Genomic DNA, 16,512 nt, shown 5'->3' with positions numbered 1-16,512 from the left:
AGCCTAGACTGCCTTAATCATTGCTTCTCAGTGCTAACACAGGGACTTCTGATGTTGTATCCAGTTGACTATAAACACGACTCTGCTTTGAAAAGGCTGGCGGATGTCACTGCAGATACTTGCTGAGGTCATTGGTCCCTGAGCAGCACAAAAATCTCTGACCAGGAGTGTATCTCAGCTGGGCTCACTGGGAAGCACTCACAGTGTGACACAGAGGCTCAGTTTGGACGTCACTGAGGCTGCATGGCCTGCGCTTACGGCAGCATAGGACTTTGCATAGGGTCTGGGGTCGCTCCAGAGACTGCCAAGGTGAGGCATAGCCCGGATGCTGTGGATCCATGACACCCACAGCATAACCTGTGCCAGAGACCCTCATCCAGGGGTGCCTGCACTGAGCCCAAAAGCGAGCGATTGAACTGGAGAGCAGTCTGGTTAAAAAAAAAAAAAGCCATCCAATCTTGATTGAAATCACCACCAAGCGATGGACAAGCCCCAGATCTGTTGTGGTGGTGATCGTCACCATTAAAAATTTATACCTTACTTCCTGTTTGAAATTGGCTAGCTTCAGTGTCCGGCCCCTGGAACTTTGCTGTCTTTGGCTGCTAGATTAAAAAAGCCTTCTGATATCAGCTGTCCCTTGTGTGCTGGTACGTATAGACCGTGATTGCATCACCTCTTGGCCTTGTCTTTGTTAAACTAAACAGACTGAGCTTCTTTAGTAAGAGCGCCATAGAGCAGGACTGAAAGGGAGGTGTTCCAATCCTTGATTCATTTTTGCAGCTCTTCTCTGAACCCCTTTCAATTTTTCAAAATTCAGACCTGGAGATGGGGTCCAGAAATGGTCTCATAACTGCATAATGATTTAATATCACCTCCCTGCTCTTGCTGGCTAGCTGTGCATTGACATGTCTAAGTACCGTCTTCACTTTTTTGACTGCTGCCTCACCCTGGAAGCCTACAGTCAGTTGGTTCTTTAATTCCTAGCTTTGGCAGAATGGTTGAGAGTTTTCAAATGCCTGGGATAGACAGTGAGCTTTGCAGAGTGTCCTGCAGGGCCTCAGACTGCAGCTACTTCAGATAGGGGAGGGAGTGAACTCAGGTGCGGGGCCCTCACGGAAAACACCTAGCCAGCACCCCACTCATCTGTACCAATAGGATTCCAGCTCAAGCACTTCTGCTGCTCCCAGATGTGGCCACAAGACAGAGAGGGATGTGGCTCTCGGCTAGACAAGACAATCCTTTTAGGCACGGTGAATTCATGTTCAGTTGATTTCCATCATGACCTCTATGTCCTTTCCAGGACACAGACCTGTTCTGTACCTATGGCCTGCATTCACTGTCTCTAGATGTAGGTATGACCTTGCATCTGTTGTTTGACTGCACACACCCAGCCGAGCGCTCCAGATTGCGGCGCATCAGTGCCTTTGCCGCATCATTATTCACCATGCCGCCAAGCTGTCTGTCAGCTGCACATCTTACCAGCAGCAATTTATACTTTCTTGTTTATAGAGTGAGTTTTTAATCCAAATGTTGTGTGGTGCTAAGTCAAATAGCCAACGGGAGCCAAAGTAGATCATGCCAGCAGAGTTTCCATTTTTAAACAAGGCCCATGTCTTGTCAAAGTGTGGTATCAAGCTTGTCTGACAAGACGCATTATCCATTAAGCCACTGAGTGGGAGTAATTATCAGTAAAGAGCTAAAAGGTGGCAATGCAGATATCTGTTCCATTATTTTGCCCAGGACCAATGCCATACCGGCTGGTCGGAGTGGCATTCACATGCCCTTGGAGGGAGTGCATGCCCTCGGAGTAGGCATCAGCTGGAAAACGCGGCAGTGATTTTAGACGGTGAACGGTGAGGGCAGCCGGGTTGTGGTGTGAGCACGGTGGCATTGTGGAGCTGGGATGTGCTGCTGGGAGACCTGGAGGGGGTAAGGGGCTTACGCTGGCATGGAGGGGCCGTGTATAGCAGGGGATCAACGGCACAATCAGCAGTCATGGTAACAATTACAGCAGCAGCTCTCCACCGGTACCATGGTGTAGCGAACGCTCAGTTCACAGAACAACATTAACCATAAAGCATTTACAGAGCAATTTGAAAACACTGCATTGGCCTCTGGGGCAGGAAAGTCGTTGAATGCCTGGTCAAAACTAATGAGCAAAGCTCTCACTTCCTGATCTGGGGTTTTCCTTTAGAGGATATTCCCCTCTGCCAGCACAGATGTTCAAGGCCTTTTGTCTCAAGCCCATTATATGACAGTGGTTCACTCACTGTGTCTATTCTTTAACCTCTAAAACTCTCCAGATCAAGTTTAAACTTCTAACAGTGCTAGGTTATGCTTTATAACTCCAGCTGACCTGTGGCCTGTGAATCCTGACACGACTATGCCAGTGTTAGTCTGGCTGGAGTGGCTCACAAACATGGGTGAACTCCTCAAGCACTATAATAGCCTTAACATGAAGTCTCAGACACTCCCCTTGGGCACTCCGGTCTATCTTCCCACTACACAAACTTGTCTTTGTGATAGATGGTTCCTTACACCAAAAATCACAATATTCCGGTTACTCCCGGTTCCAAATTCCTGGTCACTTATCCCAGGTCAATTGTACCTTACATCTCTCACCAAAGACAGCACTTGTAGCCAATCCTGTAATAAATTAACTAAAGATTTATGAACTAGGAAAAAGAAGTGGGAATTATTTACAAGGTTAAAGCAGGTAAACACACATACACACGAGTTACAGTCTTCGGTTTCAAAAACTAATAAAAGCTGCTGTAATGTGCAAGCTCTGTATGTCCTTTAGGGCTAATCCATGCTAAGTAGCTTGGTTATCCCTTGCTTAAACTTAGAAATATTGCCACTCCAAATTCCAAGCAGCATAACTATACAGCTCCTTCTGGTCAGGGGTTTTTATTCCCTTCCCCCAGAGTTCAAGATGTAATGGGTTGAGCGTTTGTGCACATCCCCTCTTCACGGGCGCAGGGAAAACAATCAACAAAGTCTTTTGTGCACTGATGTTCCACAATGGTTTGTCAGGTGTTGGTAGATCTGTTGTTGACAGGAGATGACACCCCTTGTGGTAAACTAGTATTTCACACTTAGTAATTCTTCTCTCCTGACTGGGAGGGGGTGGGGTTTCTAGTTTCATAGCAAGCACTTTTATAGTTAGAAAGCCAACACTCCAATATTACCTTATAACATGGGGTACAGATATTATACCTGGGGATAACGCATGTACAACTCACAGGCATTTCATAAAGTCCAAACACTAAACACATCGCTCTGAATATAATGACTGTTGTAACCATACTAACACCCAGGCGAGCCAGACGAGTTTCCAGCTCTGCATTTGTCAGCGTTCTGTGAAGCCTGGGGCCTTGGCATGAGCTGGCACCTGGTCTGCTAGCTTCACACCCATAATTCCTTCTCCTGAAATGCACCAGGACCGTCACCCATGCCCTTCCATCACCAGCTGAAGCAACAGTTGCAAGCTAGTTATGAGCCCAATTCAATGAAAAACAAGTGTCCCAAGTCAGGCTAGCCCCATACCCTGAAAAATGCATCAGCTTTAGCAGATGAAATACGTTGGAGCTTCAATTCATTTAACTGGCTCTGGAGCCTTTCTGCACCTCGTTCACTGATGCTGCTGCAAGCAGGAGTTTTCCTGGGAGCATCCCGTAATAATCTTCACGGGGCAGGACCTTCTTTGTTACGTCTGTCCAAAATGGAGCCCTAAGCCTCATGTGGGGTTCCCAGATGCTACTGTAACATAATTAATAAACCCCAATACTCCCTTACTTTTCTATAGTGCTTTTCAGCCAGCAAGACCCTAAAGCATTTTACAACCTATGGGCTCAATTCTGCCACCTTTGTTCACCTTGGGTACAACCTTATTACACACACAGACCCGGTTAAAGCAATGGGCAAAGCAGCATAGTAAGGTATTATTCAGGCTGGGTAAAAGTGGCAGAATATGTTTCGTGCCCTTTCTCTAAATACACACACACAAGTTCCCAGAATTAAGGTTGCTAATGTGCATTTTCTAATATCAATGTAATCATAAAACTCAAGGAAATTGGCAAGAAATCTCAAGGCTGGATATTATTGAACATGACCTTGGTCACGGCCTCCACCCAAACTTAACACCCACAGACTGTGCACCGCCAATACAAATTTCCTTTCCCTTCCCACATACAGCCATCTACAAGGAACCCATCCAACTCCTCTAAAAAATCGCACTAGGATAAACGCTGACCCCATGGAAGCTGAGCCACTGTGCCATCAGACACACTCTCACTGTAAAAATCTAGAGTGTTGTGTTGCAGCCCAAAGAGTCACCCATTGCTGGTCCCATGTCGCCATAGCTGAGTGGGCTGGAGCAGGACGTCCAGGCACTGTGCTGTGTTTAGATGCTGCAAAGATTTTGCTGAGTTCCTCTCTCCAGAGAAGCTCAACTTCCAAACTAATACCCGGAGAAAGCAATGTCCAAACCACCACTCAGACTCTCTGTACTACACGAGGGCCTGGGCCCGACTGTAATACCACTGTGCTTTCCAGTTGTCAACATCTCCACTGGCAGGGTAACAGGAATCTGGGCAGCTTTTGATAAGGCTTCCCTAGGCTTTCACAGCCTGCCAGAAGTCCTTTTTGTTGGACGGGGGGCTATTTCAATGGCCTTCATGCTATCTCCGCTGCAAATGACGCTTGGGCTGTGACCCGCTCAGGAAAAATTAATCTCTCCCCGACCAATAGGTTGCTGGCAAAGAGCTTGCACATAATCATCCTTCAGTCATTTAGCTACTTCGCTAGGTTGCTACAGATGGCTCAGTGCATGCCTGTGAAGCTTTAAATTAAAGGCTGTCATTTTTATGCAACACCAGCCTCTGGTTCACGTTCTCAGCCATTCAGAAAATCAGACCCAGTGGTTTATCCAGTGAGTAATCTCCCTCCCTTCACCAGGAAGTCACCCGTTAAGCTGCTTACAAACTAGCTTTTCTCACAGGCTTCCTTTCATCCAGGTCACTTCACTGAAGTGGATCTGGAAAAGCTGTCAAAAGCACACTGCTCTGCTTCTGCCGGCCCTGCCAATCTCCAAGCAGCACGTACAATTGTAGCACAACTGTGGCATGACCATGCAGCCACACTTCCAGGTCCTTTGTTGACAGGAAGTTAACAGGCAGCAGGTTTAAAACAAACCACAGGCCGTATTTCTTCACACAGCACACAGTCACCCTGTGGGACTCATTGCTGGGGATGTGGTGAAGGCCAAAAGCATAACGGGGGTTCAAAAAAGAACTAGATAAGTTCATGGAAGATAGACCCTCAATGGCTATGAGCCTGGATGAGCAGGGACACAACCGCATGCTCTGGATGTCCATAAACAGCTGACTTCCAGAAGCTGGGAGTGGACAACAAGGGGATGGAGCACTCAATGATTGTTCTGTTCACTCCTTCTGAAGCACCTGGCATTGGCTGCTGTCGGAAGACAGGTTCCTGGGCTAGATGGGCCATTGCTCTCACCCTGTATGGCCACTCTTATGTCTTCCAAGAGACTCTAGATTCAAAATCTGTTAAAGCCTCCTAACTTCCACAGTTAGCAACATGGTCAGTGTAATGTCTTCGCCTGCAAAAGAGCTTTAACCAGCCTAAAACCTCTGCCACTGTTTGCTCATTGAGATAAATTGTGCTCAACGATATACCACAAATCACCGCAACACACACAGCGAGATCAAACAAGCCACCATCTAGAACCTCCTCTTCCCAGACAACAATAAGGCAGACAGTCAAAACTAACAAGGTCCTTCATTCAAAGTGTGGTGCCACCTATTGTTGGAAGAGAGCTTTGCAAGTAATTAATAATTAACGATGTTATCATTACAAAAAAAGCTTTAACTGTTGATTTACATTTTGCCATACTGCCCTCTTTAGCCAACAGCACATGAGCCCAGCACCTCAGTACACTCATTCTTCAGGGGCAATATTTGTGTTCTCTTTGTTAAAAGATTACCTCTCTCTCTGACCTGGACTTTTGTATAGTTCTGCTGTAGCCTGTTTAAAAGCTACTGCATCCGACCAAGGTGTGGATGTGCTTCACTGATGAGTTAGAATCAGAAGATGAGGGTTGGAAGGGACCTCAGGAGGTATCTAGTCCAACCCCCAAACATACTGGGAGTTGTTTTCCCTGTATGTGAGGTGCAAATCTCTCTCCTCTGATTCACAGTGTGGATGCTTATTGCGTGTTTTGTACTGATGTCAGTGGACACTCCACACACATGCAGAGCAGAAAATAGGCATGTGGTCAGAGAAGATCATTTTTCCCATAGCGGGCACAGCAGTTTGTACATTTATCAGGCACTTTGGGGTCTTTGGATGAAAGGTGCTGTATAGATTTCAGTTAGCATTATATGGGTATATAAAATACATTTTTTCAGTTGAGTAACTACCCTGGTGTTTCTAACTGTACAATCTGGGGTGATAAGGTGTGGGGAGGTGGGAATTATGAGACAAATTCAGCAGGATTGGATGGGTGTAACAGAGAGGAATTTGGTCTCATAATTTCTCCAAAACTAAATTAACTCCATACTCCTCTTGGGCCAAATTCTACAAATTCTGAATTCAGAAGAGTGGCTGCAGACTTATACCTGGGGGGGGGGGACACACGACGACCTACAGCAGAACTTAGCCTTTTGTGTCTACTGATGTATTCCTCTCCTACGGCAAAGTTCTACTCATCTATCCCCAGTGCAGATCCTGGTTCCAAAATTCTGTTCTGCCAGCAGCAGATTCATAGATATTGGGAAAGCAGAACATCATAGTGGAGAGATGCAATGGTGATCCGAGAGCACAATTCTGCCCTTAGGCAGTCAAGCCATTTCTGCCATTTTAAATACTGAAGATTCAGGAGGAAACTCATATGATCCAACTGAAAATAAATCAAACCAGATTAAGAAGGTTGGATCTCCAATAAAAATAGAAACATCCATCTCCTTCCTCTTTTGAAGATTACCGTATGTGGTCAGTCAAGCAACCCAGCAACCCAAGATATCACATGCACCATTTTCAGATTCCTCTTTTTTGACCTCTTGGCTGGGTTGTGCAGTGCTCTCCCAATATGCTTTGCATGTGGAATTTTGGCTTTGTGAATTCACTGCACTTGGCTCATGTTTGAAGTCTGTTGGGATTGGTTTGCGTTTAAAAGAATGTGGAATTACTCTCCCAGATAAAGAGTGAGGGAGAAAGTGCCAGTATTTGAGCTGGCAACGTGATGCTACAAAACTAAATGCAGTCTAACAGCTTGCAAGCCATATTGTATCGGCCAAAACAATATTACACTGCATGAAAGAGAAAATGATTTATGTAAAAAATTGACTTTTTTAAAAAATGAAAGATTTTAGCTATTTTTTCATCTAGGATTTTCACTGTTGGTGTTGTACTCTGAATTCAAGACAGCGTGTACCTCTCTTGCCCTTATCTGACCCTCTCAGGTACTAGTAAGAGAGGCTAGCATGCCATACCAGCTGCCCCTACCTCACCCCAAGCACATCATCAGCCGCTTCCTGGATTTCCTGGAAAGCAAGAGCTCCTAACAAAAGGCAATTAGAAATAACAAACATAAATCTTTTTCGCAAACCACCACCCCAAGGAAACTAAAAACCAGAGCCAGTACACTAGTTCAGCGCATGCTCCCAGAGCGTGACTTGTAGAGTGGCCAGGTGTCTGGTTTTCGATCGGACTTTCCAGTCGAAAGGGGACACCAAAAGTCCAGTTACCGCAGTAACCACAATCGGCCTCTGCTGCTGGGAGGGCAGAAAGAGCAGCTAATGGCGAGAAGCTTAATCTGAGGAACTGGCTCCCAGCTCCGGCAGAGAGGTAGGTATCGGTGCCCCCCTGGGGAAGGATCCTGACAGCACACGGCATTTGAGGAGTGGGGCTGGCAGCCAAGTTCACCACCAAGGATGGCCCATCCCATCTTCTCAGCCCCCCAGGGACCCAGCTCTGTCTGGCCCTTTGCTCTGGGGAACAACCCTCCCTGCCCCACCCCACCCCACCGTGCCCTGATAGGTCAGGCAGCTAGGCTCCACGTCTGCTCCTCCCAGCCTGGTTCTGCTGGGGGCGGGGAGGGGCTGTAGCATTTGGTTTTGGAAAATTGGTAACCCTAAGCACGAGGAGAGCTCAGCGGTGATTCTCAGGCTGTGAGATGGCCTTTAATCAGCAGTGTTAGAGCCACAACAGAGCCCCTAGCCATTGGAGGTAAGAGTTACTGACAGCAGCAGTAGGCTGTTATCTCCTATGTAGCCCAGACTCTAGCACGGGATGTGACACACACAGCTGTTAACCAGAAAGAGACTGTTGTGAATCAGGATCCTGTGCCCGGGTTTGGAGGGGGGTGTGGGCTTGTGGTTACAGACAGCACAGCCATGCAGATGGATTAGGCATGTTGATTCCAAGAGGCCACTTGGTTGGTGGGCCGAACTTTTGGACATTCTCCTGCCAGCTTTGCTGGGAGCGACTCTGCGTAGCCCCATCTGGCAGCTGGAGAGAACGATACTTCCATCTTAGGGTAGCGGTGTGACAGCTAATTCAGCCACAAGTCTTGAGAATTGCACAGAATTATGAATACCAGACAGCAGAGCCCTCCTGGCTCCTCCCACCCCAGCACACAGGCCCAAGATATTTTACAGTCGCTGTTTTGCCTGTGTACCATCCACCGCCAAGGAGGCTGCACTGTGGCATGGGAGCGGGGAGCACACTCACCGAAGATGGCATGTTCCAAGATTTCAGCAGCAAGTGTCTAACAAGCTCTATTGAGCATGTGCAAATGTTGATTTTTCAGAGGCTTTTAACTCGGCCAAGTATGAGTGGATTTTCATTGGGACAGCAGAAAGCACCTCTCTGATCCCAGGGCTACCTCCCTGCCAAATTTCCTGCTCCAAAGTGTGGGGGTGTTAAAGTGCTTCAAAAAAAGAGTCGTGAGAATTTAGCATGGGTCAAATTACCAAATTTTTCTCTTTCTTGGAAACAGATGAACCATTTTTGCTGAACCTTACTAAGAAAATTGAGCCTGAAGCAGAGAGTAAGCATGGAAAATTTTACCCCAAATAGTAAAAGTCTGGAAAAGTAACAAGCTACTGAAAACAGGATCATACAATGGAAAGTATTAGCCAATCCTAACTATAGGTTAAACAGTCCATAGGTCACTGCCTGCTCTCCTTCTCACATAGCTCGGGGGGGGCTGTGTATGTGTATTCTCTTGGGCACTGCTGCCTTGGCCCAGACACAGCCTAGGGGCTACTCTAATGTAAGGGACTGTACACTAGCTGCTTCACCCCATCTCTCCCTTCATCTCTCACACACACCACTCCTCCCCACACACACACACTGGGGTCGGGGAGTGTAACAAGACGCTGTAGCCTTCCTCGGAGCCTGGGCCCGAGGAAGGGTCGCGATGCCCCGACTGGACGGAACAAGGCCCTACAGGCCAAATACCCCAGAACCAGAGGGGCAGAGCCAGGGCAGGGAGGGAAGTATAAAAGGCCAGCCCAGCAGCTCAGTCAGGGGGAAGCTGCCACCAGAGACAGACGTGTCTTCCCAGAGGCTGTGGTCTAGGCCTGACCCAGGCCCTGCAGCTGTTCGGAGCAACCGCCCTGCCAACCGGAGCCTCCAAGGTCTGCCCGGGCTGCCAGGTCCTAGCAACTGGAGAGGGCCACCAGGCCCAAGTGACTGAATAGGGTCGCCGGGCCCAACTAGCTGGGAAGAGCTTCCCAAGAAACCCCCTGAGGCCAGCCCTGACCTGGAGGAGCTGCCCAACGTTGGAGACCCACTGGAGGGGACTGAGCTTGGTGTATCGGAGGACCCTCTGGGACCTGGAGGAGCTGCCCTCCGCTGATGACCCTGAGGAATTTCCAGACCTGCTGCCGGTCGACTCGTGAGGCTCCCACTCGCCATCTACCCCAGCGACCCTGAGGGAGACGACTGGCTGCAGGTACCCAGAGGGAGCATGGGAGGAAGTAGCCCAGAGACAGCCGACTAGAGAGCGGCTGAGTCTGTGGCTAAAACAGTCAGCGAGTTGTGGCTGGATCCCCGCTGACTCAGTGGCAAACCACTTTGCACTGATAGGGCCCTGGGCTGGGACACAGTGGAGTCGGGTGAGCTTGCATCACCCTCCCCACTTTCCTAGCCACCCCGGGAGTCCTTGGCTTCCTCTGCACTGTTGGCCAGAGGATACCGAGCTTTGCCAGCCTCACCTGCCTGCAAGGCCAGGGACTGTACACTATTTTACCTGCCCTGCCCTCTTGGGGTCAGGGGGCTATTGACTGCCTCATCAGCCCTGCCTGGTTTGAGGGCCGGAGACTGTAAACTGCTTACCTGCCCCACCCTGCCTGCGGGCCAGGGACAACAGACTGCTTATCCACCCCACCTATTTGAAGGCCAGGAGCTAAGACTACTTTGCCTGCCCCATCCTGCCTGAGGACCGGGGGCCACAGACTGCTTAACAGCCCAACCTACCGGGAGGCCAGGGGCTCGAGATTATCGTGTCTGCCCCACTTGAGTGCCAGGGGCAACAGACTCCTTACTAGCCCTGCCCTACGAGAGGGCCAGGGGACTACAGACTGCGAGGGAAGCCCGCCCTGCCTGGGGCCGGGGCTAAAGACTCATAATCCGTGAGCTTTTTCCCATAGACCAAGGTGCTGTGGCCTTCCTCAGAGCCTGAGGAAGGGTCACGACGCCCCAGCTGGACTGTGCCACCAGCCTACAGGGAGACTGGGAGAGGAGTGCCAGAACTGGGGCTGAGAGCCTGGCCTTTTTTGTCCTATCAGTTATTTTACACTGTGCACTCTCTACTCTGCTTGCGCATCATGTGCAGCCATGCTAGGCTTTACCAGAAAACTATCAAAACAAACAACAGCAGGCAGGCTACAAAAAGCCCAACACACAACAGGAAAGTATTGTTGCCTCTTCTTTCAGCACCAGTGTCCCATTCTGACACCTCCACTGAGGGGCAGCAAACGCTCACAGACGTGCAGGTTCGCTCCCCAACAGAGTGACATGGTGTCACATTCCAGGGTGTAGTCCATACCAGTGAGGGGGCTGTGTCCCAACCTGCCCAGCAACTTCACAATGCCTTGCTGCTGTAGCCCCCAAGCAGGGCTGCTCACAAACAGCGAAACCACATGCAGATCCCATCCCGCGTGTCTGTGTGTAGCTGCAGCCTGCTAGCCACACATTCCTATCACACTCTGACTTCCACCAGCCTCGGTTACCACTTGCAGAGTGAACCCAACGCTCTCCCAGTCCTGGATTTTCCCCCAAAATGTGTGTTCTGCACTGTCCAGCCCTCTCCTGTAAGGGATCAATTTGCTACCCTAGCTAGAGTTACCCAAACAGTTCAGTTTAAACACAACTCTGGCTTAGTGTTGATCAAAAAATAAAACAAGTTTCTTTAACTACAAAGAGAGATTTTAGGTGATTACAAGTATAAGGCATTAAAGTCAGAAATGGTTACAAAAGAAATAAAACTAAAACACTTTCTAGTAACCAAACTTAACAAATCAGACTTGGTTCAAGACAAAATCCCCACCACATGTTCCCAGCAACAGGGCTGACCAACTTCTCCAGCCAGAATGACTAAATAAAGAGCAAGGGGGTACCCGTCACAGGAGAGTCGAAGAGATTTCTAGGCATCAAAGGGTGGGGGCCAGACCATGCTCAGTTACAACCAGTGTGAGCGTCAGCACGCTGCTCATCAGCACAACTCCATCTCCAGAGTGGTTAAACCAGGGCAATGCTAGCTGCCAGGGATAGCACTGTATCAGTCTTTTCCCTTCAAGCCAAGATGGAGACAGCCATGCACACTGGCTCCAGCTTTGATTATCAACCCTTTTGTTACTGGACTAAACATTAAATGCTACAGACAGGACATGAGTCTCAGGGTTCATAAATGCAGTATTGCCCTCACCACTCCCAGGACCTTCAGAGAGAACTTTCGCACTCACTTGCCTGGATATAGCTGCAAGATTTGAAATGTGTTTGTGTCTGGCTCAGATGTGATCTTCCTCCACAACCATGGATTACTACAACTAGACTCAGCATGGCCGACCCCCGGGATTCAAAAAGCATGAGGCAGGCCCCAAGAAATCACGAAGCTCTTCAAAAGTAATACATTTGAGGGTCTTATTATTTGGTCTTTAAAATGTTAGGTTACACTCAGGTCACATTTCCAAGCTTTTCTTCATAACCACAAGGGCTTACTCTTTGTTTTAACTGAAAGCTAAGAGTCTCACAAAAAATTACATGACTCCAGGAACGGGGGCTTTAAGAAGAGTATGAAACATCTCAAGGCTTGTCAGAATTGGCAACACTGATTTTTCAAAAGCGCCTAAATAACTTAGGAAGCTAGGTCCTGTTTTCAAAAGTGACTTAGGCATCTAAGCCTCAGTGAAGGACTGGGACTTAGGCAACTCCAGCTCCAGGCCACATGGTCAAAGGCCTTTAGGCATCTAAAGATGCAGCTAGGCATCAGGTAGGATTTGCAAAATCACCTGGCACCTCTCTGCATGTTTAGGCACCCAAAGCCCTTTGAATATCTAAATCGCTTCTGAATATGTTACCCCTTGAGCTTTTTTCTCCAAATGTCCAGTCATAGGTCGCGATGACAGTGGACACATAGTTAAATGAAATGGTGGCTAATTTACAGTTCTCCCACAAGGAACGGGACACCATGATTTTTCTCCTGAGACCAAACCATTTCATGATGTTGTCTCTAACCACACACCCCAAAGAAAAAGATCTGGATCTCATCTTACCTTCTCTAGTTTCTCCACTCGGCCCACCAATTTTGTTGTGACTGAATGTAACTTTAGAAGGTCTAAGCCATAGAAAGCACTTTCTAGCATCTCTATGATGGACGATAGCTGTAAAACAAAGGTGGCATAATGTTAATCAAGATGGGACTTGCATCCGCCTCGCTTTTCTCTGCTATACAACATCAGCCTGGGTTTAAGGCAAGATTTTCCATTCATTTCTGCAGCCTGGAGAATTTTGGAATCAAGAGGCAATATGCAGATCTAAGCAGAGAGTTTTAGGCATTTATATGGATAAAAAATAGCACTTGCAGTACACTAGCTAGTGTTAAAATTAGCATGTATTGTAAGGAATTATACTGCTCACCAGCTACAAAAGAATGTCCACAACCAGGAAGGTATTATACAGTTAGGTGCTGTACAGCATGGGTGGTTACATCCTCCTTTAGCATCCACCCCAACCCCTGCTCAAGAAAGAACACTGGACAAGACAGGCCATTGTTCTGTTCTGGTGCGGCAATTCTTTAAATAGATATGTGAGGAAATGATAGATATAACAATGGGATATAAACAACATGAGCTGGCATTTCGGGGAATCCTCCTCTGCCTTCAGGAGGATGGTTCAGCTAAGGCAGATGTGGCTTTCTGCTTCTGTCTGGCTGTGCCATGAAAATAGGCACTCTTCTGGCCTTTCAGCACTTCCATTCTCATCTACCACCCAGCAGCATACAGCTGCACAAGATGCAAAGAACATTGCAGAGCTGGAAGCTTCGGGGTCAACGTTTGGGTGCTGGGAATCATTAACAAACCAAGATGGAAGAGGCAGTACTATGCTGAGCTTCACCCACAAACACACACTCTGGCCAGAATCCCAGAACATCTAGATACTTTTCTGAAAAAATGATCAGCAGTGAGAACAGTTAACAAGGTGGACATTAGCCCAATTAGCATTAACATCCTGCTCAGGTTTCAGTATTTCCTCCGACTTCTCCCCATAAGATGACTCTTCTCGAACAGGCAGCAGCTGGACTGAATTTATAGAACATTAATTTGACCAAGAAAAACCCCACGACTCACAAGAACTAGAGAGAACTACGTGCTTAGAGGTGGTCCTAGCGGAAAATGTAATCACCAGGCAGCAGCTCCGCAGTCCCAAGGAGGCTGACTCCATAGTGATTGTTCATCATCATTTCTCTCTGACCACAGCGAGCTTTATCCCACCCAATATTAATGGCTATTCTATGATCCCTGATGACACCAACTAGATAGCTAGACAGCTGTAGTCCTTCATCTCCCACCACAGAGGATTCCAGGGGCTTGTCTCTGGCCAAGTCAATGTTAGTTTTCAGAGATGGGCGCATAATATTGGCAGTGTACCAAAGATTCCTTCTTTGATTTGACAACTATCAGCTTCCCCCATCCTGAGGATAAACATCAGCTTCCCTGTTGAGATTCTTATATGTATTGACAAACCAGAGCGCTACAATTCTGCTCCTTTTCTCACAACGCTGCAGCCCAGTTATTGAAAGGCATTCACACAATTACACTCCAAATGAAGAATTTTGGAACAAATTCCTTCAAGTCATTCTTATAGCTGACCACTAGAATCCTTCTGATGCCTTTTGATTAGGCTTGGCAGGATTAGATTTTTATGGGTAAATGTCAATTTCACCGAACATCCACAAACTAATGAAAAAATATTTCCATTGATGAACACTTAATTTTATAGACAGGGAAAATAAGACAAATGTTGCTTGGGAACTTATGAGTGTTTGATTTAAAGATACTTATATTGTACTTTTGGACATGTGATGTTGACAAGCTGTGTTTTAATGTTTTAATAAAGCTTTAATATTTTGACTTGCCATGTCTACTGTCATTAAATAATTATTATCTCACCTCCCCATAATTTCCTGCAACTGTGAAAATTTAAATAGATAACAATATAAATAAACCCCATAATTTTGCACAACTGTGGAAAATTTAAACTGACAAAAATTGGAAAAATGCTTAAAAATAAACTTTGGTATTAGGTGTCAAAATTATTTTTAAAAATATCAAATTCTGCCAAGCAGCCGTTTGTAACAGTGATACACAAATGCAATATTTAATCTCATGCAGATTGCATCACTCACCATCTCCACGAAATAGGCACAGCCAGGTCTGGGCCTTGCATGCAAATGAATCTTAGCGTCATTTTCGCATTGTTTGTGGAGTTTCCCTGCAACGACTATCCCAGCCTTTGCTAAATGTTTTGTGCAGCTGGCTGTAGAGTCATGTCTTACCCCCACCTTCAACAGTGGAAGGAGTGATACAAGCAATCAGCTGCAGGCCCTTAAATTCCAAACCGCATGTCAGCCCTCCGGAAGCCAACCTTCCCATGGTGAAGCCCAACGGAGACGAACTCCCGCTAGAGACTTGGCCACTCCTCAGGGACTCATGCGCCTCACCCAGCATTTGCAGTGACACTCTAACAGCGTTTTCAAAGCAATCAGGTTATTAGTTCGCTGGAACACAGCCTAGGCAGCCCTTAGGTGAGCACAGAGACCAGACAGTTAAAGTACTGTCCAGTCTGGTTAGCCCAGAGCCCAGCCAAGCTGTGGTGAGCCATTTTCAGGCTCTGTGAGTCTCTCTCCACCTGACCCTCCTTAGTTCCCAGGTGAGAGAGTTCCCAGCTTCCACCAGAGCCAACTTAGTTGCCACCTCCCGGTCCTTAGTTTCTCCAGCTGGGGGGTCTCTGCTTAGCATCCACGCGGAAAGTGTCCGTCCAGGAGTCGGTGGAGCTGACATGGTCTATCTGGGCCACTGGTTGAGCTGATTGGATTCAGCCAGTTCCTGAATGACGCTATTCATCCCATCCAGGCAGGGCGGTGGCAGTCTCTCTCTCTCACACGTACACATGCACACGCACATCTCAGCCTTCCCTGAGAGCAAACTAAGTCCTTTTCCCTGATGGGTAGCCATGCAACACATAGGAAAACTGAGGCACATAAAAGGCATCATAAAAATATTACAAAAAATTCCCACTTTGTCACACCCTGCCAGCCAAGGCCCCCACAGTTCCCCTCCGTGTCCTGAGCAGGATCTTGGGTTGAGGTGGCCCCATCTGCCCCCCCATCACACTCTCCTCTCCGTATTCCTCTCCCCTTGGCCGGGCAACCCATGCCCCATCTCACACACATCACAGCAGCGGCCCTGCTCCACAGCCGGCTAACCATGGCTCGGAATCGGCTCGTCACAGGCTGATGTGCTTGTTCTGACGAAGCACACGTGGCCCATCAGCATTAAAATGTCAAAAGCCAGCTGGGACCGTGGGGCAGGAAGAGCTCTGACGAGCACAGCTGCCAGCTTCCCTCCATCTCTCTCTGGGAGGAAAGACAATACTGGAGATGGGGCTGGCCAGGCAAAGGGGCCAGCAGGGAAGCGAGGCAGGAAAGGCAGTCTCTGATGCCCATCCATAGCTTGCCCTGCGCCCTGACACCTGTCATGCTGGAGAGCTGGAGGGGAGCATTTCAAGGGGATAACGAGGTGCTGGTAGATTTCTGGGGGTGCAGAGAGCATTCTCCACTAAAAAAGGGTTCTCTGCAGCCCCGGGTCCCGGACATCTCTCCATGCCTGCTCCCGTTGGCCCTGCACCTCATCTCTCTCACATGCCTGCTTCATCCGGCCGTGCCCCTTCTCTCTCACACCCCAGCTATCTCTGATCTTTCAC

At 48.0% G+C, this 16,512-nt stretch overlaps 1 protein-coding gene across 1 annotated transcript in view; it reads right to left on the bottom strand.

Moving 5' to 3' along the window:
* OLFML2B (olfactomedin like 2B) overlaps positions 1-16,512 on the bottom strand; it is a 53,722-nt gene that overhangs the window by 25,836 nt on the left and 11,374 nt on the right. The window contains exon 3 of the mRNA XM_067532516.1: positions 12,804-12,911. Coding sequence (XP_067388617.1) covers positions 12,804-12,911 — 108 coding nt within the window. The remainder of the gene's footprint in view (positions 1-12,803; positions 12,912-16,512) is intronic.

Source organism: Emydura macquarii, unplaced genomic scaffold, assembly GCF_026122565.2.
Source record: "Emydura macquarii macquarii isolate MOO-44397 ecotype Brisbane River unplaced genomic scaffold, CSIRO-AGI_Emac_v2 contig_3287, whole genome shotgun sequence".
Lineage (NCBI taxonomy): Eukaryota > Metazoa > Chordata > Testudines > Chelidae > Emydura > Emydura macquarii.
The sequence above is the reverse complement of the archived record's forward strand: the minus strand, read 5'-3'. Positions and strand labels throughout refer to the sequence as shown.